The sequence below is a fragment of the Bos taurus genome, chromosome 10 (genome assembly GCF_002263795.3).
Source record: "Bos taurus isolate L1 Dominette 01449 registration number 42190680 breed Hereford chromosome 10, ARS-UCD2.0, whole genome shotgun sequence".
NCBI lineage: Eukaryota > Metazoa > Chordata > Mammalia > Artiodactyla > Bovidae > Bos > Bos taurus.
In genome coordinates, this window is record NC_037337.1 from 14,314,654 (window position 1) to 14,335,937 (window position 21,284).

The window sequence follows — 21,284 nt, forward strand, 5'->3', positions numbered from 1 at the left end:
GGGGTGAAAAGGGGAAATGAGATCACCCTATGAGTTTATTTTTCCTTGCTGAATATTGGAAGGAAGCATTGCTGAGTTTGTAACCAACTCAGTAGGTCTCATTCCTGGTATTTCTGTAATGCTACAAAATACCCCCACTGATTTCCTAATGAAATGAACTTGTAATGAAAGCCATATGGAGAAAAGTGTCACGTTTACTGCCTGCGACAGTGTGATGGGCCGGTCTCACACACATACAGGCAATGTGCCATGGTCCTAAATGGCTCCACAGCCACTAGCAATCACTTCCTCAGGCCAACGGATTGTCGTGGTGGCTGATCAAAATGTTCTGATTCTCCTCCTTTCACGCACGTAAGAGAATTATACCTCCTCCACCCTCTGCCAGTGAAATATGAATAGAAGTGATGTATGTCTTTCTGTGCCTTTAAGAGCCACTCCATGAGTCACCATGTCCTTTTTCCTGCCTTGGAAATCCTGGAAGCACACTGAAATGGAGCCTCTTTCAGCTCTGATGTACCAACGGGGACCAGACATCCATGTTGACCCATGTGGGAAATGAAGTATGAGCAAGAACCAACTTTTTTGTTACACAAAGTAGTAATTGTTTTTTTTTTTTAACTATTGAAGCATAACTTAGCCTACTTGATAGATTCAGAAATTAGTATCAAGAAAAGGATGCACCCCAAAAAGAAAAGAAGTATTATTACTTCACCATGTAGTCAGTACAAACAGTAATAAGATATTTTACATTAGTGTACCAAGTCAGGGATTGAACCTGGGTCTCCTGCATTGCAGGCATATTCTGTACCATTTGAGCCACCAGGGAAGCCCAAAAAAGGGCACGTTGCCTCGGGGAAACAAACTCCATCTCCCATTTGACAGGCGGGGATGTTCCCCACTATTCTGAAGAGGACAGCTTGAAAGCTGCAGTAAAGTCAATCACGATTACTAATATTTCAAGTTCTCAGTAGCCCCACGTGTCTAGTGGCCACCATGCTGGACAGCACAGTAAAGGATGCAATACAAGATCATCTAGTCAATAGTTCTTAGCCATGACTGCCCATTAGAATGGCCTGAGTGAGATTTAAAAAGTACAGATGTTCAGGCAAGTTTGGGAGTAAGGAGAGGCAAGTGAGGCACTTACCCAAAGGACCTCAGTAATAAAGATAAATTTAATAATGTAATGCAAATGTTAAAATCAAAATTAATTCAAGAAATCCAAGATGAACAAAATATCAATATTTCAAATAAAAATACACTGATGTTTTTCCTTTGCCTTGGGCTCTAGTATGGCTGAGTCTGGCACTGTACCCAGGACCCACTCCAGACCAATTAAATCAGTATTTTTAGAGGTAAGGTCCAGGCATTAAATTTTTAAAGCACTCAGATGATTCTAATATGCAGCCAGCATTGACCACCATTCTAGTCCATTGTCTATTCTAATGCCTAGATTTCCTGATAAAATGGAGAGTCAATGGGGAATTGCAATTCTGGCATGTGGTATTTTTTACCAAATCCCCCAAATGTAGTTTTTGTTTTTTTTCCCTGCACTTTTAGTGATGAGGAGTCCACAGCTTCATGGGACAGCCATTTCCACTATTGGACAACTCTAGCATTAGCTTTTGTTTATTTGAGAAAAAAATGTTAAAAGATAGTTTTCCAAAAAGGATAAAATCATGCCTCTCATACAGATACAAAACTACACACATGATAAAGATCTTATTTAAGAGAGAAGAATTAGGCAGATTTTATAATCAGGACAAGAAAGAATTTTAAAAAACCATACATCTTTATAGATCATGACTATTGAAATGAAAATGTAAATGGAGGCAAAGTTGATTTTTTCACATAGGAAGCAGGAGAGGAAAATCAACTGAACCTCTACCAAACTGGACAGAATTTCTCAGTCACTTGTAAAATATCTTCCATAGAATCAAGGTGTGATATAGACAGTATATAGCTTTCCTTTGAAGTACAAATTATTTTTCACACAACAAACTGCTTCCCTATATTTTTTATCCATTTGTCTTAGAACAGTGGTTTTTAAATTTTGATGTGCATGAGAATCACCTAGAAAGTGAGCTAAATTGCAGATTGGAAAAGGAAATGAAAGCAAAAATAAATAAATGCTGCTGCTGCTGCTGTTCCTAAGTCACTTCAGTCGTGTCCGACTCTGTGCGACCCCATAGACGGCAGCCCACCAGGCTCCCCTGTCTCTGGGATTCTCCAGGCAAGAACAGTGGAGTGGGTTGCCATTTCCTTCTCCAATGCATGAAAGTGAAAAGTGAAAGTGAAGTCGCTCAGTCGTGTCTGACCCTCAGCGACCCCATGGACTGCAGCCTTCCAGGCTCCTCCATTCATGGGATTTTCCAGGCAAGAGTACTGGAGTGGGGTGCCATTGCCTTCTCTGAACAAATAAACGGGACCTAATTAAACTTAAAAGCTTTTACACAGCAAAGGAAACCACTGACAAAACAAAAGACCACCTGCTAAATGGGAGAAAATATTTGCAAATGATATGACAACTAAGGGGTTAATATCCAAAATATATAAACAGCTCTTACAACTCAACATGAAAAACAAACAAACAAACAAAAACAATTAAAAATTGGGCAGAAGACCTAAACAGACATTTTTCAAAAGAAGTTACACCGATGGCCAACAAGCACATGAAAAGATGCTCAACATCATTTGTCATCAGAGAAATGCAAATCAAAATCATAATGAGATATCACCTCATACCCATCTATCATCAAAAAGAGCACAAATAACAAATGTTGGTGAGGATGTGGAGAAAAGAGAACCCTCATACACTGTTGGTGCAAATAGAAATTGGTGCAGCCACTGTGGAGAACAGTATGGAGGTTTCTCAGAAAACTAAAGTATCATTACCATAAGATCCACCAATTTCACTCCTGGGTAGAAAACACTAATTTGAAAAGATACATGCACCCCAAATGTTCATAGCACCACTATTTACTATTGCCAAGATATGGAAGCAACCTAAGTATTCACCAACAGGTAAATGAATAAAGAAGATGTGGTATATATGTACAATGGAATATTACTCAGCCATAAAAAGAATGAAAATTTGCCATTTGCAACAACATGGAGGGACTTAGAGGTATTATACTTAGTGAAATAAATCAGAGAGAAAGACAAATACTGTTTGTTATAACTTACATGTGGAATCTAAGAAATACAACAAAAACTAGTGAATATAACAAAAAAGAAACAGACTTACAGAGAACAAACGAGTGGTTATCAGTGGGAAGAGGGAAGGTGGGAGGGATAAGACAAGGATAGATTAAGAAGCACAAACTACTATGTATAGAATAAATAAGCTACAACACAAGGAATATAGCCAGTATGTTAAAAGAACTATACATGTGGTATAACCTTTAAAAATTGTCAATCATTATGTTGTACACCTGATACTTATATAATATTGTATATCAACTATATATCAATTTTGAAAAGTATATGTAGAATGGAATATTACTCAACCATGAGAAAGAAGAAAATATTGTTATGTGTGAGAACGTAGATGAAACTTGACTGCATTATGCTAAATGAGAAAAGCCAGACAAAGATTATACAATATCACTTACATGTAGAATCCAAAAAAAAGGTCAAACTCAACGAAACAGAGTAGAGTGGCGGTTACCAGGGCCTGGGGTGGGTGGGGGATTGGGAGAATATTGGTCAAAGGGACAAATTTGCAGTTTGAAAATTAGAATAGGTTCTGGGAAATCTAACAAAGAGCATCGTGATTACAGTCAACAATATTATATTATATACTTCAAAATTGCCATGAGACTAGATCTTTAATATTCTCACCACAAAAATGAAATCATAATTATGTGATGAGATAGGGGTCTTAGCTAAAGCTATTGTGATAATCAAATTACAATAAATAAATATATCAAATCAACATGTTGTACACTTTAAACTTATACAATGTTTGATGTAAATTATAATCTCAATTGAAAGACAACACTGACCAGGAATATATCTATTCCATATTCTGGAGACAGCCTTTCCAAATGTGCTTCTGACAATATTTGCAATTAGTTCTAGACTTCAATTCATATCAGCATTAGTGGTCTTAGTGTAGTACATTTTCTTTGTTTCCAACATAATATGCTATTTCTCTTCTTCGCATTCAAATTTTATAGGACAGACAAGGAACTATCTTTATATTATTTGAAAACTTGAAGAGAGACAGGTTGGGAATGTTGTAAGTATGAAGTATATCTAAGAGATGTAATAAGCTAAGAAAATAGACTATAACAACCAACAAGAATGATGCTTCTTTTGCATTTTAATCAGTGTGCTGATTTATTGAAAGTCTATCTTGTTTTATTCAGATCTTTAAGTATTTCATAAATTGACTTGAGATGTGTCAGTGGGAGTTCATTATTATAACTGATTAATTATCCAGAATCGATGGGTAAGAGTCTAGTTTTAACAACATATTATATTCAAACACATATACCTACAAGCCACAGCAAATCTGACTAATGAGGAACCAGCTCAGATGTCCTGATTGCAGAAGGGCAGTTGTCATTCTGACATGCTTAGAAAAATGGTCTGATGACTTGGCAAGATGCTCCCTAAAAGGCAGGGTCTGTAGCCTCTTCTCAGATCTAGTTCCAGCCCTGATGCAGTCTCCACATTTTATGCTAAGAGTCCTTTCCACCGTTCAGGGGGTTTCTCTGTGTTTCCCTGTTTCCTGCAAATTTCTCTCCAGGTTATTCTGGAGAGCTTAGTAAAAGCTGTTACCTCATCTAGGACTCAGAACTTTCCAGCCATAGCCTTGAACTGTATATTATTCATATCTTGAAATATGGTTATTTGGTACCTTTAAGTCATTCTGATTTGTTGGGAAACTTTCTATCCTATATTTTTCTTCCTTTTAATATTTACAGCACATTGAAAAAGATAAGATGAACAAATATAAACTTTTCTTAGTGTTGCTTTATTTTCTCTGGAGGATTGAGAGGCTTTTTCATGAGTTGGCTGGGTTTTGTTTAGGTTTATGACAATCAGGCCATATCAGGTGAGAGCTCTAAGAGGGAACCTTCCACATCAAAATTGTGTGGCTTGGCTTCACTGGGGTAACTTCATCTGATTTCAGTTATACTAGGATATTTCTGGAAATAGTGGAATTTAAGTAGAAAGCTCAAGGAAGGAAAAAATGAAGGAAGTTCTAGAGATGAATTATTAATAGAAAGGGGACATACAGTCGATCTAGGTTCTTGGATCCCAAGCTGGGAACCATGGACCTGAGGAGGCTGAGGGGGTGGTTAGAGGAGCTTGAATCCATGTGTGGACTCAGCATCATACACACACACACACACACACACACACACACAATTTTTTTTAAAGTATGAGTCTCAATCTTTAGGATATGTAAGAATCACCTTGAGGGACCTTGTGAAACTACACAATCAAAGAGTCTGATTTTGTCGATCTGGATGGGACCCAGGAATTTGGAGAAGCACCTGGGGTCCAATACATACTGACCTTGTGGCAATAAAATACAAATCACTGTTAAAAAATTAATTATTCTCAGATCTCTCTTGGTATTGTCACATTGCACTTGAAAATATGTGGACTATTTTCAAATATCTTTTGATAATGATTTCTAACATCATTCCACAGTGCTAAGAGAACAGACTCTGTACCATTTCAATACCTTTAGACCATGAAATTTTTTGTACCTTTTTTTTATGCCCCCAGATATGTTCCAGTGTCTCCTGGTTTGTAGTCTATGGGAACTTGAATAGAATTTGTATCATGCTATTGTATGAAAGTTGTATATATCTTAATTATGTTGAATTGGTTCATAGTGCTATTCAGGTCTACTATATCCTTCTACTTTTCTGTCTGTTCATTCTATTAATTTTTGAGAGTTTGATATTGAAACTCCTACTAAAAACTTTAATTTATCCACTTAAAAAGTTGTAAAATATAGTAGAACTATATGTAACTTTGTTCTGTGTTTTCCAAGTCTACTCTAAATGTGTTATTATACTTTCATAATTTAAAAAAGAAAAAAATGAAAAAAAATTAATGACTCTAAAGTTGTCTTTCCCCTTCATGGATCACAGCTTTGTCGTGGTGAAGGGCCATCCAGGATGGACAGGTCATAGTGAAGAGTTCTGACAAAACATGGTCCACTGGAGGAGGAAATGGCAACCCACTCCAGTATTCTTGCCTGGAAAACCACATAAACAATATGAAAAGGCAAAAAGATTTGACACCTGAAGATGAACCCCCAGGTTGGAAGGTGTTCAATATACTACTGGGAAAGAGCAGAGAGCAATTACTAATAGCTCCAGAAAGAACGAAGCAATAGGGCGAAACCAGAAATGACACTCAGTTGTGGACGTGTCTAGTGATGAAAGTAAAGTCCATGCTGTTAAAGAACAATACTGAATAAGAACTTGGAATGTTAGGTCCATGAATCAAGGTAAGTTGGATGTGGTCAAGCAGGAGATGGCAAGATTGAACACCAGCATCTCAGGAATCAGTGAATTAAAATGGATGGGATAGACAGATGAATGGCTAAGGAAGTTATGGTATACATACATAGTGGAATATTACTCAGCTATAAAAAGGAATGCATTTGAGTCTGTTCTGATGAGGGGGATGAACCTAGAGCCTATTATACAGAGTGAAGGAAGTCAGAAAGAGAAAGACAAATATTGTATATTAATGCATATATATGGAATCTAGAAAGATAGTACTGACAATCCTATGTGCAGGGCAGCAAAGGAGACACAGACATAAAGAACAGACTTTTGGACACAGTGGGGGAAGGAGAGGGTGGGATGATTTGAGAGAATAGCACTGAAACATACACATTACCATATGTAAAATATGTAGCCAGTGGGAGTTTGATGTATGACGCAGGGAACCCAAAGCCAGTGCTATGTGACAACCTAAAAGGTGGGAGGGGGAGAGAGGCAGGAGAGGGGTATAAGAGGGAGGGGACATATGTATGCTGCTGCTGCGTTGCTTCAGTCGTGTCCGACTCTGTGCGACCCCACAGACGGCAGCCCACCAGGCTTCCCATCCCTGGGATTCTCCAGGCAAGAACACTGGAGTGGGTTGCTATTTCCTTCTCCAATGCATGAAAGTGAAAAGTGAAAGGGAAGTCACTCAGTCGTGTCCAACTCTAGCGACCCCATGGACTGCAGCCTACCAGGCTCCTCTGTCCATGGGATTCTCCAGGCACAAGTACTGGAGTGGGGTGCCATTGCCTTCTCCAGGACATATGTATACCTATGGCCAATTCATGTTGATGTATGGCAAAAATCATCACAATTTTGTGAAATAATTATCCTACAATTAAAAATTTAAAAAGATTAGTTCTAAAACAATGGAAAATAAATAAAATGGATGAGAATGGATGAATTTCATTCAGATGACCATTATATCTACTACTGTGGGTGAGGCAGATTTTATTTTCTTGGGCTCCAAAATCACTGTGGACAATGACTGCAGCCATGAAATTAAAAGATACATAAACCATCTCCTTGCTCCTTGGAAGGAATGTTATGACAAAACTAGATAGCATATTAAAAAGCAGAGACATTGCTTTGCCAACAAAGGTCATATAGTCAAAGTTATGGTTTTTCCAGTACTCATGTATGGATGTGAGAGTTGGACCATTAAGAAGGCTGAGCACAGAATTGATGCTTTCCAACTATGGTCTGGAGAAGACTCTTGAGAGTCCCTTGGAGACTCCCTGGAGCAAGGAGATCAAACCAGTCAATCACAAAGGAAATCAACTCTGAATATTCATTGGAAGGACTGAAGCTGAAGCTCCAATACTTTGGCCACCTAATGTGAAAAGCCAACTCACTGAAAAAGATCTGACTCACTGGAAAAGACCCTGATTCTGGGAAAGACTGAAGGCAAAAGGAGAAGGTGGCAGCAGAGGATGAGATGGTTAGATGGCATCACCAACTCTATGCGCATGAATTTGAGCAAACTCTGGGATATAGTGGAGGACAGAGAAGCCTGGCGTGCTGCAGTCCATGGGGTAGCAAAGAATCCAACACAACTTAATGACTGAACAACAACAACAAAAATTTGCCTTTGGCTATTGGTTTTTCTATTAAAGAAAAGATACCAATGTTCAGTAGCTATAAGGTGGTCCTTGGATTGGGGGAATATAACTCAAGAAGTTTGGAAGTACTTGTCTAGTCCACTTCCTTCATCTCAGAGAAAAGAAATGAAAACCCAGAGAGCTTAAGTAGCTTCCCCAAAGTCAGACGCAAGGCATAGAGCTCTGGTCTCCTGTCTTGGAACTGGGAAGATTTGTACTTCCAACCTGATCCAAGGAAAGCCCAATCAGGCTGTAAGGAAGCCATTCCAAAAGGGTCTAAGCCTGACTCTATGGTGACTTACTTTACAGATAACAACTGGCAAAGAAGTAATCCCAAAGTTATTTTCAGCTGCCTTAAGAGGCATTAGCTCTTTAGGTTCACCCCCTCAGGACAGAACAATTTTTAAAAAATTAATCCATTCATTTTGATTTAAAAAAGTTTGAATAATTGCTAGCAAAGTACCCTGCAGTTTTGTTTCCAAGTTAAAATTTACAATGATCTAGTGGTTTGGGAATGTTCACTGACTATAATTTAGTCCTACAAGATGGTTTCTAAGTTCTCTGAAATCTTCTTTAAATGTGTGTTCAGGTTTATAAAGACAGCTATTCATGAACGGGGCACATTCTCCTCTGCACATAGATGGGATGCATTCATAAGTGGCAGGAATCACTTGTATACATGAAACAGAAAATAAATCCTAGATGAAAGTCTCCAGAATACTGAGGTGCCAATGTCTCTGTAGGCAAGTAAATTGTTAAGCATGAATTACAATGAGAAACAATTCTCTTAAACTAACAATTTTTAAAATGAGCTAATTCTGGTGTCCTAGCTCAGTGGTGGCCTTTTGCTAGGAATGACTGAACCTGTTCCTACATTCTGCTATGTTGATTAATAAAAAATATTTATTACACAAATCCTTTTTGTTGACAAGTTAAAATGGAGCCTCATCTTTCATATCTCCCTGAAGATTGCCACCTTGTGAGATTGAAAATACTCATTCAATTCCATCACCAGACAGGCACAAATGAGAGGGTGATTGTTTTTAAGCATGTGAGGGGAATCGTTGGTAAACTCATTTGTTTGGATATCATTAACAGAACAATCGGTGAGGATCTCCAGGGGGTCCTCATGACCTTTGCTCGCAATCTCTTCATCATCCATCAAGAAATATCAGCACCTAATATGCAAGGCGAGACCAATTTTAAGGTGAGGTGTTAATTAACTAACGATCCTGGTTAATTTCTATACAAGGGCTGAAAATACCTCATGCTGTATTGTAAACAAGTGCTAAACCATTTTTTTTTTCATTGTAAGCGGTACATATTTTACAGCATGTAGGGTCAATATTATAAGGTTCCCACTGAACCTGTTAGTTAAATTTAATAGTTTGAAACTTTTTCTTTAAATATAGTAGACTTGTTTTAACTTGCTATTTCCAAATCTAAGCTTACAAGACAACAGGGCTTTCTGATGTTGAAGGTGACATTGAAGTGCCACAATGGAGCCAAAACAGAGACTGTCACAACCAAATATCCTGACTATAAGCTACCTATATTTCAGATAATACGATATCTGGCTAAGGATTCCTGGGAAGTCTAAGTTTCTAAAGCCAGAAAAGTTCTGCAATCCCATGAAGGACAACGTGTATAGGGAGAAGCAGAAGAAAACCTCAGTATGTTTGTAAGCCATCTGCTCCACCCCATTTTGCTGAAGTGGGACAGGTATATCATCATAACGTTTTGAAGCTTCCAAACGTCACCTAAGGATGTTACTTCAGGAAATCCAGTCGTGTAATTGTCTAGAACTCTCTAAACTCTAGAAAATGAGAGCAAGATATACCAAAATTTTTAAAATATCAGCTAAACAGAGACAAACACTTGATATTGCTTACTGGAGTGTGCATCTGGCTCCCAGTCAGCATTCATCTTGTTTGAATGGGTCAAGTAACTCAGGAGATTCAATTAGAAACCACATGTGATTTTTCTCTTAAATGGAAAGCCCAACAAAAGCTTGATAAAAATAAAAATTTTGAATTTTTTTTTTTCCTTGAGCTAGGGCCCAGTCCTGCTCAGCCAGTTGAGTCACTCAGTCATGTCTGACTCTGAGACCCCATGGACTGCAGCATGCCAGGCTTCCCTGTCCTTCACCAACTCCTGGAGCTTGCTCAAACTCACATCCATCAAGTCAGTGATGCCATCCAACCATCTCATCCTCTGTCGTCCCCTTCTCCTCCTGCCTTCAATCTTTCCCAGCATCAGGTTTTTCTATGGAGTCAGTTCTTCACATCAGGCGGCCAAAGTATTGGAGCTTCAGTTTCAGCATCAGTCCTTCCAATGACTGTTCAGGACTGATTTCCTTTAGGATTGACTGGTATCTCTTTACAGTCCAAGGGACTCTCAAGAGTCCCTCTATAACAGTAATAATGATAATGCTTTGCTCTTCAGAGTGATTTTATGTGTTGCATCAACTTTCACTGGTCTTTCTAAAGGATCTGTGCTCATCATTTATATTCTAAGTTCCTGCCAGCTAGCATCATTTCATCTGTTACCATAATGTGCAAAATTCTGAGCCTATATGCACGTGATCTGTTTAGTCTGTCCAAATACAGCTAATAGTCAGGATCAGATGGTGCTGTGGACTGAACTATGTTCTCCCAAAGTTCACGTGTTGAACTCTTCATCCCCAGTATGATAATATATGAAGAAGGTGACCTTGGGAAGTAATTATGTTTAAATGAAGTCATAATGGTGGGATCCTCATGATGGGATCAGTGTCCTTATAAGAGACCACAGACCCTGCACTCTTTCTTTCTCTCTGTCTGTCTCTGTCTCTGTCTCCCCACTAAATGGGAACACAGCAAAAAAGATGGCTGTCTGCAAACCAGAGAGCTCTCACCAGGAACAGAAAGAGCCAGCGCCTTGCCCTCAAACTTCCCAGCCTCCAGAAATGTGAGAAATAAATTTTTGTTGTTTAAGCCACCCCATCTATAGTGTTTTGTAATAGCAGCCTGGGCAGACTAAGGCACAGAGTTTATCCCCCAAACCATGCAGACTTAGTAGACTCCAACCTCGGACTTGAGGTTGGCAGAGCCAAGTGCTGTTGACAAAATAAGGCCTTTTCTCTCTGCCCTTTGTCTGACTTTAAAAATCACCAGAAGTCAGATATTCTTAAGTAGCTTTTATTTTTTTTTTTCACTTTCTCAGCTACTTTTATTTTATTTTAATTTTTTATTTTTTTTTACTTTACAATATTGTATTGGTTTTGCCATCCATCAACATGCATCTGCCAGTAGCTTTTAAATATCTCATGGTTTCTGCATCTCATGTGAATCATTGCTACCTTGACTTTTTTTTTTAACCCAAATGGCACCCCACTCCAGTACTCTTGCCTGGAAAATCCCATGGATGGAGGAGCCTGGTGGGCTGCCGTCTATGGGGTCACACAGAGTCGGACACGACTGAGCGACTTCACTTTCACTTTTCACTTTCATGCACTGGAGAAGGAAATGGCAACCCACTCCAGTGTTCTTGCCTGGAGAATCCCAGGGATGGGGGAGCCTGGTGGGCTGCCGTCTATGGGGTCGCACAGAGTCGGACACGACTGAAGTGTCTTAGCAGAAGGTCCAAAGGTAAAAACTTTAAATTTCGATAAAATAGGAATAACTTTTAAAAACTTAAAAAGTGTAATAGATTCATTTTTGGTAGTATTTTTGTCTACTATCCTAACTGCAGCCTGATAAGTATTTTCAGTTTGTAAACAAGGATTTACCAGCAAAGTAAAGGCCAAATAAAAATGAAAGGTGATGCAGAAAAAGCATTTAACAAAACTTAACATCCTTTCTTGATTAAACAAAACACTCAAACAAACTAGGACTAAAAAGTAACTTCTTCAACCTGATAAGGGCATCTGGGAAAAAGCCACAGCTAACCTCATAGTTAATGGTGCAAGACTGAAAGCTTTCCCCGCAAGATCAGGAACAAGACAAGGATGTCTGCTCTCACCACTTCTATTCATCATTATATTGAAGGTTCTAGCCTGGACAGTTAGGCAAGAAAAAGAAATAAAAGACACAAGTTTGAAAAGAAATGAACTATCTTTATTCACAGATGACATGATCTTGTATATAGAAATCCTAAAGAACTCATAAACAATCTGTTGGAACTAATAAACAAATTCAGCAAGTTTTTAAGACCCAATAGCTATATATTAATATAAATATCAGTTGTATCTCCATATATCAGCAATGAACAATCTAAAATTAATTTTTAAATAAAAAAGAATAAAATATTTACGAATAAGTTTAGCAGAACGAGTATAAGACCTGTCTGCTGAAAACTACAAAACAGCATAAAAGAAAGGAGATCTAAATAAGTGGAAAGACATTCTATGTTTATGGAACAGAAAACTTAATATTGCTAAAATGGCAGTACCCTCCAAATTGATTCATAGATTCATTGCAATTCCTATCAAAATCCTAGCTGGCTTTATTGCAGAAATTGACAAGATAATCCTAAAATTCATTTGGAAATTTGAGAGATCCAAAATAGTCAAAATAATCTTGGGAAAAAAGAACAAAGAGGGCCTCTAAATTTTAAAAACTTACTACAAAGCTACAGTAATCAAGAATATGTGGTACTGTTATAAGAACAGACGTATAGATGAATGGAATAGAATTGAGAGTCCAAAAACAAATCTTCACTTTTACAGTCAATTGACTTTCAACAAGCGCCAAGCCCATTCAATGAAAAAAGAATAGTCTTTTTGATAAATAGTGCTGGGACAAATGGATATCCACATGCAAATGAATGAAGCTGTACCTCTCAACTCCATAGCAAATACAAAAGTTAAGTAAAATTGGATTAAAGACATAAATGTAAAAGTTAAAAGTTTTAAATTCTTAGAAGAAAACAGGTATAAATCTTCAAGACCTTGTGGTTAGCAATGGCTTCTTAGATATACGTTAAGTGCAATCAAGCAACATAAAAATACTAAGTTGGATTCCATCAACATTGACAACTTCTGTGTACACCAAAGGATACTTAAAAAAGTGAAAAGACAACTTAGAGAACTGGCAAAATTATTTCCAAATCATGTATATGATATCTCTAGTGTCCACAGTATATAAAGCACTCTTACAATTCAACAACAGAAAAAACCCAATTAAAAAGTGAGCAAAACTTCCAAAACTATGTTGAATAGTAATGGTGAAAGTGGGCACCCTTATCTTGTTCCTGACTTTAGAGGAAATGCTTTCAATTTTTCACAATTGAGGATAATGTTTGCTGTGGGTTTGTCATATATAGCTTTTATTATGTTGAGGTATGTTCCTTCTATTCCTGCTTTCTGGAGGGTTTTTATCATAAATGGATGTTGAATTTTGTCAAAGGCTTTCTCTGCATCTATTGAGATAATCATATGGTTTTTATTTTTCAATTTGTTAATGTGGTGTATTACATTGATTGATTTGTGGATATTGAAGAATCCTTGCATCCCTGGGATAAAGCCCACTTGGTCATGGTGTATGATCTTTTTAATGTGTTGTTGGATTCTGATTGCTAGAATTTTGTTAAGGATTTTTGCATCTATGTAATCAGTGATATTGGCCTGTAGTTTTCTTTTTTTGTGGGGTCTTTGTCGGGTTTTGGTATTAGGGTGATGGTGGCGTCATAGAATGAGTTTGGAAGTTTACCTTCCTCTGCAATTTTCTGGAAGAGTTTGAGCAGGATAGGTGTTAGCTCTTCTCTAAATTTTTGGTAGAATTCAGCTGTGAAGCCGTCTGGACCTGGGTTTTTGTTTGCTGGAAGATTTTTGATTACAGTTTCAATTTCCGTGCTTGTGATGGGTCTGTTAAGATTTTCTATTTCTTCCTGGTCCAGTTTTGGAAAGTTGTACTTTTCTAAGAATTTGTCCATTTCTTCCACGTTGTCCATTTTATTGGCATATAATTGTTGATAGTAGTCTCTTATGATCCTTTGTATTTCTGTGTTGTCTGTTGTGATCTCTCCAGTTTCATTTCTAATTTTATTGATTTGATTTTTCTCCCTTTGTTTCTTGATGAGTCTGGCTAATGGTTTGTCAATTTTATTTATCCTTTCAAAGAACCAGCTTTTGGCTTTGTTGATTTTTGCTCTTTTGTTTCTTTTGCATTTATTTCTGCCCTAATTTTTAAGATTTCTTTCCTTCTACTAACCCTGGGGTTCTTCATTTCTTCCTTTTCTAGTTGCTTTAGGTGTAGAGTTAGGTTATTTATTTGACTTTTTTCTTGTTTCTTGAGGTATGCCTGTATTGCTATGAACTTTCCCCTTAGGACTGCTTTTACAGTGTCCCACAGGTTTTGGGTTGTTGTGTTTTCATTTTCATTCGTTTCTATGCAAATTTTGATTTCTTTTTTGATTTCATCTGTGATTTCTTGGTTATTCAGCAGCGTGTTGTTCAGCCTCCATATGTTGGAATTTTTAATAGTTTTTCTCCTGTAATTGAGATCTCATCTTACTGCATTGTGGTCAGAAAAGATGCTTGGAATGATTTCTATTTTATTGAATTTACCAAGGCTAGATTTATGGCCCAGGATGTGATCTATCCTGGAGAAGGTTCCATGTGCACTTGAGAAAAAGGTGAAATTCATTGTTTTGTGACCCACCTCCCAAAATATTGGAAATAAAAGCAAAAATAAACAAATGGGACCTAATTAAACTTAAAAGCTTCTGCACAACAAAGGAAACTATTAGCAAGGTGAAAAGGCAGCCTTCAGAATGGGAGAAAATAATAGCAAATGAAGCAACTGACAAACAACTAATCTCAAAAATATACAAGCAACTCCTACAGCTCAACTCCAGAAAAATAAATGACCCAATCAAAAAATGGGCCAAAGAACTAAATAGACATTTCTCCAAAGAAGACATACAGATGGCTAACAAACACATGAAAAGATGCTCAACATCACTCATTATCAGAGAAATGCAAATCAAAACCACAATGAGGTACCATTTCACGCCAGTCAGAATGGCTGCGATCCAAAAGTCTACAAGCAATAAATGCTGGAGAGGGTGTGGAGAAAAGGGAACCCTCTTACACTGCTGGTGGGAATGCAAACTAGTACAGCCACTCTGGAGAACAGTGTGGAGGTTCCTTAAAAAACTGGAAATAAAACTACCTTATGATCCAGCAATCCCACTGCTGGGCATACACACTGAGGAAACCAGAAGGGAAAGAGACACGTGTACCCCAATGTTCATCGCAGCACTGTTTATAATAGCCAGGACATGGAAGCAACCTAGATGTCCATCAGCAGATGAATGGATAAGAAAGCTGTGGTACATATACACAATGGAGTATTACTCAGCCATTAAAAAGAATACATTTGAATCAGTTCTAATGAGGTGGATGAAACTGGAGCCTATTATACAGAGTGAAGTAAGCCAGAAAGAAAAACACCAATACAGTATACTAACGCATATATATGGAATTTAGAAAGATGGTAACAATAACCCTGTGTACAAGACAGCAAAAGAGACACTGATGTATAGAACAGTCTTATGGACTCTGTGGGAGAGGGAGAGGGTGGGAAGATTTGGGAGAATGGCATTGAAGCATGTATAATATCATGTATGAAACGAGTCGCCAGTCCAGGTTTGATGCACGATACTGGATGCTTGGGGCTGGTGCACTGGGATGACCCAGAGGGATGGTATGGGGAGGGAGGAGGGAGGAGGGTTCAGGATGGGGAACACATATATACCTGTGGCGGATTCATTTCGATATTTGGCAAAACTAACACAATATTGTAAAGTTTAAAAATAAAATAAAATTAAAAAGAAAAAAGAAAAAAAAGTGAGCAAAGGACTTGAATAGACTGTTGTCAAAGAAGATATACAAATACACAGTAAAAACATGAAGAAACACTCAACATCATTAGTTATTAGGGAAATCCAAATCAACCACAAGATTCCATTACACACTTAAGATGGCTACAATCAAAAAGACATAATAACAAACATTGACAAGGATATGGAGAAACTGGAACCCTCACATATTGCTGATAGGAATATAAAATGGTGTCATTGCCATGTATAGTTTCATATTTCCTCAAAATGTTAAACAAAATTACCATATGATTCAGCAATTCCACACCTAGTTTTATACCCGAGTACTGAAAATATATGCTCATATGAAACATATATTAGTGTTAATAGAAACATTATTCATAAGAGCCAAAAGGTAGAAACAACCCAAATACCCATCAACAGATAAATGGGTGAATGCCATTATATCATATTAAATGAATAATATTTCATACATTGGAATACTAAGTATAAAATCTTCGTGATCTTGTGGTTAGCAATGCTTTCTTAGGTATAACACCTAAAGTGCAAACAACCAAAGTAAAAATAGATAACAGATACAATGAAATATTATTTAGCCATAAAAAAGAAATTAAGTTCTGATCCATGCTACAAAATGGATGAACCTTGAAAACATTATGCTAAGACACAAAGGCCACACATTATATGACTCGTTTACATGAAATGTCCAGAGTAGGCAATTCCACAGAGATAGAAAATAGATTAGAGGTTACCAGGAGGTAGGAGAGGTAGTAAATGGGGAATGGCAGATAATGGGTATAGAATTTCTACTCAGGTGATGAAAATGTTCTGGAATAACATAGAGTAATGGTTTCTTATGAATACACTAAAACCCACTGAATTATACACTTTAAAAGGGTGGATTTTATGATATGTGAATTTTACCTCAATTAAAAAAAAAACTAAATAAAATGCATGGAAATGTGCCACTTTTCCTCCCCCAAACCAATGGAAATAAATGCTCTCATCAGCCGACTAGTCTTCATTTTAGGGTGACTAGACCAGGGCATCCCACTCCAGTGTTCTTGCCTGGAGAATCCCAGGGACGGTGGAGCCTGGCGGGCTTCTGTCTATGGGGTCGCACAGAGTCGGACACGACTGAAGCGACTTAGCAGCAGCAGCAGACTAGGGCATCTCAAATTAACTGCAATGAAGGACCTGTTTGTTGTATTTTTTCTGATCTATTATCCGTCGATATATATGTGAAATACAACAAAAATGAATTACTAGAAAAATAAAATGAAAAAATCGAAGACATATTAAACAGAAGCCCATTTTTTCATTATATTTAATAGACACAAAAATCTCTATAAAGGTTTCCAAGTTCATCCTTTCAGTTTTTAACCCATTTCGTTAAGACTGAAAACCAACAATTAATAGATGGCTGCTGGTTAGTGGAACACACTTTGAGCAGAACTGATCTAAACCATACTTAACTTTAAAAAGGAGAAAATGCTTGATGGACTGGATGGAAGACTTATAAGAGGTCTTTAAGTAACAAATATTATTTTCACTGTTCATTTACAGGCTGCCATTGATGACCTTGAAGCCATTCTAGGAGTAACAGAGGAAAACAAGTTGAGATTTGAAGAAAACCTACAGTCCAAACATTAAAAACCCTCTCTAAACCTGATAAATGAATGATCCTGGAACACTTTACTGATTTTGGATTCCAATCTGAAGCCAAAAAATGGGCAACATTCATTTTTCTGTTAGGAATAAAAGGAAGGGAAAGTTAGTTTGCTTTGTTTGCTAGGAAGGGGAACAGAATAGATTATAATGTAATGCTTTATTTAAAAACTGTTTATTAAGTAATCTTATTTTACTTATTAAACCAAAACCTATTTGTGTTATCATTTCAATCAATCTCTTCCTCTTCCCAAACACAGGACGAAATAAGCTATCAAGAAAGTTACAAGTCTGACTCATATCACTTCTGCATCTATCTCTTTATAAACTTCAGGATTAGGAAGCTTTAAAAAAAAAAAAACAAATTCTATAACGTTTTCTCTTCCTATTCCTAATAATAATTTGTCTTCTGCATGTAAAAAATTGAATAAAGGCTTAATCCTCGCTATTTGGCAAAATGGAAATGTCTCTTTCTCCCCCAAGAAAATTACATTTCTGTGGATTTGTAAAGTGATCTTTTGTCACTCATTGTCTTTTTATTGTGCCAGCCACTATTGTCTGTTGTTGCCATTTTTCAAAAAGTAAAATAAGCCAACATCTAGTTAAATAAAGAATCAGAATGTATCTAGGTGGCAGTATCTGCTCTTAGTTTAACAGTGTAACTCAGCCCTCTATCTTGAATAAACATTTGTATTCTCTAGCTCTCCATTAATACAGCAGTAGGATTTTTACAAGCTTAATTCAACAGTACCTTTTAAAGGGCAAAGTGTTAAAATTATGCAGTGTTGACACTCTTGGTGTTTGCTTTGTAACTGTTGAAAGTATTTCTACATCATCCAGCTTAACTGAAGGGTGAAATATGCAAGTCACAAATCACAGAGTTGTTTTAAAGAATGACCTTTATATCTTTAAAACTATTTGAGTGTGTAGAGGAAAAGAGGGGTATTTATTACCTATGGAATTTCAATAATGTGTTAACTCTGCCTCAGCTATAGGCTGAATTTCTGCAAAACAATTAACATTTGTGTGTCTATGTGTCAGCTTTTGTTTTGCTATAGTTGGAAGTGGAGTAATTAGCCAGGTTTCCTGCTTGTGCTAGGTACAAGGATGACCTCTTTTTCTTGCCAGATCGCTCTAATCCATATGAGGGGCCCATTGTCCAGACACTTGACGGATAGGAAGTACTACATGCCCATTAGAGTCTCGCCTCGATTGAAGCCAGAGCAACATAAGGTCCAGGAGACTCATTAGTTCACTGGCACAATCGTGTCCTGAGAGTAAATGAAACCCTCTGTCTCCTTATGGCTCTCATCTGCTCTGGACTTTAAAAGAAAACTGTCTCTGTTTTGTTCAGCACAGCAGTGGATCTTTCACATAGTGAGATCCCCTTCTTAATACTACAAAACTGTTAAAATCTATCAGGGAAGTTTTTATATGTGAATTTTGATTAGCACTCTTGGGCCTCAAGCTGCTGGCAAGAGTAAAATGAGTTTACTCTCCCGTACCTTTTTTTTTTTTACCCCACATAATCAGTTTCTCAAACAATGCACTTTCCTTCTTGCCTCTATTATTAACAGACACCACAGAATGCCTGTTTCCAAATTCAGGCCTTATATTCAGATTAAGGTCTCACTGGAAAGTGATAGAGAGTCAGGTTCTCTACCTAAAAAGCTATGGCTTCAAAATCAAAGGAGAAAAATTGGTATAATAAAACAATCACTTCAAGTAATTACCTGAAAGAAGCCAGAGGACCAGATTAAATTAGTGAAATGTTTTAATTACAGAACATTTGAAAAGAAGCATAGTCCATTATCTTTTAGCATATATGAATAGCAAAGATACTGTGCTACTGGTAAACTAAGTTTGAAAAAAAATCATGTATATGTGTACAATGTGTCCTAAACATAAATTAATCAGTATAAATTACTGAGTTTTTACTATTCTAAATGGGAAGCTGAAATCTTTGTCAATAAGAGGATTTCTTGAAAATGATTGCCATTTTCAGTAAGTTTTGGGGAAAAGCATACATTTAACCATAGAGCTATCTTTGTGAGAGAAATGACCCATTGTTTAATATTGAATGTTTGTGATGGTTTGAGAAGCAAACTCAACTAAACATTTAGGAGCACATTACTGGATGATGATAATTATCTCCTTTTATATATTACCCTATTTTATACTGGTTTTAAAGAAACTAAGTGATGTTCAGTGGCAAACTGTGCTTTCTGCTTAACTACTTTTCACTATCTACTTACACTTACCTTCTATTGAACACATTGTTGGCTAGATATGTACTGTATTAGAAGCTTCATATAAATTTTTTAATTGTATCTTTCCAACAACACCATGTGGAGAAATACTGCTACTGTCCTCATTTTACATATGAGAAAACAGAGATTTAGTGAAGGTATCTCACCCCGTGTCTCAGGCTGAATGAAATTTGAGATTTAAACTCAATTTACCACAAATTCTGGGCTTCCCATTTGGAGCTAGTGGTAAAGAACTGTCTGCCAATGCAGGAGACACAAGAGACGCCAGCTGGGAAGATACCCTAGAGAAGAGCATGGCAACCCACTCCAGTATTCTTGCCTGGAGAATCCCATGGACAGAGGAGCCTGGAGGGTTACAGTTCATAGGGTCGCAAAGAGTCAGACAAGACTGAAGAGACTTAGCACACATGCAACACAAATTCTATTAGTAGCATGTTTTATAAAGTAGAAATCAGTCCTGAATATTCATTGGAAGGACTGATGCTGAAGCTGAAGCTTCAGTACTTTGGCCACCTGATATGAAGAACTGACTCATCGGAAAAGACCCTGATGGTGGGAAAGATTGAAGGCGGGAGAAGGGGACGACAGAGGATGAGATAGTTGGATGGCATCATCGACTCGATGAACATGAGTTTGAGCAAGCTCTGGGAGTTGGTGAAGGACAGGGAAGCCTGGTGTGCTGCAGTCCATGGGGTTGCAGAGTCGGACACAACTGAGCAACTGAACTGAAATAAAGTAGAAAGTTCAGTTTCACTCGTCCCAGATTGTGTAAGGGACTTACTCTTTATAACAAATTCTAATGTGTTGCTTAAAGCATAGAAAGATAGTTTAACTTACACGTGTTTCTTGCTCATAACATAAACTTGGGCAGCTGACAGCATTGTGAAGCATCACAACTACATGATCAAATAAATCAGAAGAGAAAGTAGCATCAGTAGAATTCTATGGGGATAGATCTGTAAGGTGGAGGACTGATGATAGGTATGTATGGGAGAATCTGGAATATGGGAAATCATGCCCCATAGTTTCATTGGGAAGATGGGTGTTAAGAAATGGGAAAAGACTTCCAAGAGGATGTAGAGTAACCTGGGAGGAGTTTGGGAAGCATTACTTCAGCTGTATCATTCCAAGAATTGCAAGCATCCTATTTTTCAAGTATAAAAAGATGTATTTTATCCTAATATGTTAGTTATCATCTTCTAGCTTTTAACAATTAATAATCATTTTTATGCCACCTTTCTTCTAAAGAGCTCAAAGCACTTTGTATTTGTTATCTCATTAATTCCTAAGACTGTCCCTGTGGGGAAGGTAATAAGTATTTTAACATTTAAATGTTTATAAGAATTTCCCAAGCATACATTAATTATACCTCCAAAAATGTAAATGTTCATTAGTTTTGT

At 37.2% G+C, this 21,284-nt stretch overlaps 1 protein-coding gene across 1 annotated transcript in view; it reads left to right on the plus strand.

Moving 5' to 3' along the window:
• The window catches only part of IQCH (IQ motif containing H), a 229,554-nt gene extending 211,426 nt beyond the window's left edge, over window positions 1-18,128 (plus strand). The window contains 4 exon segments of the mRNA XM_003586516.6: window positions 4,179-4,240; window positions 9,221-9,329; window positions 17,513-17,594; window positions 17,597-18,128. Coding sequence (XP_003586564.4) covers window positions 4,179-4,240; window positions 9,221-9,329; window positions 17,513-17,594; window positions 17,597-17,625 — 282 coding nt within the window. The 3' untranslated portion in view covers window positions 17,626-18,128.
• The last annotated feature ends 3,156 nt before the right edge of the window (window positions 18,129-21,284 follow it).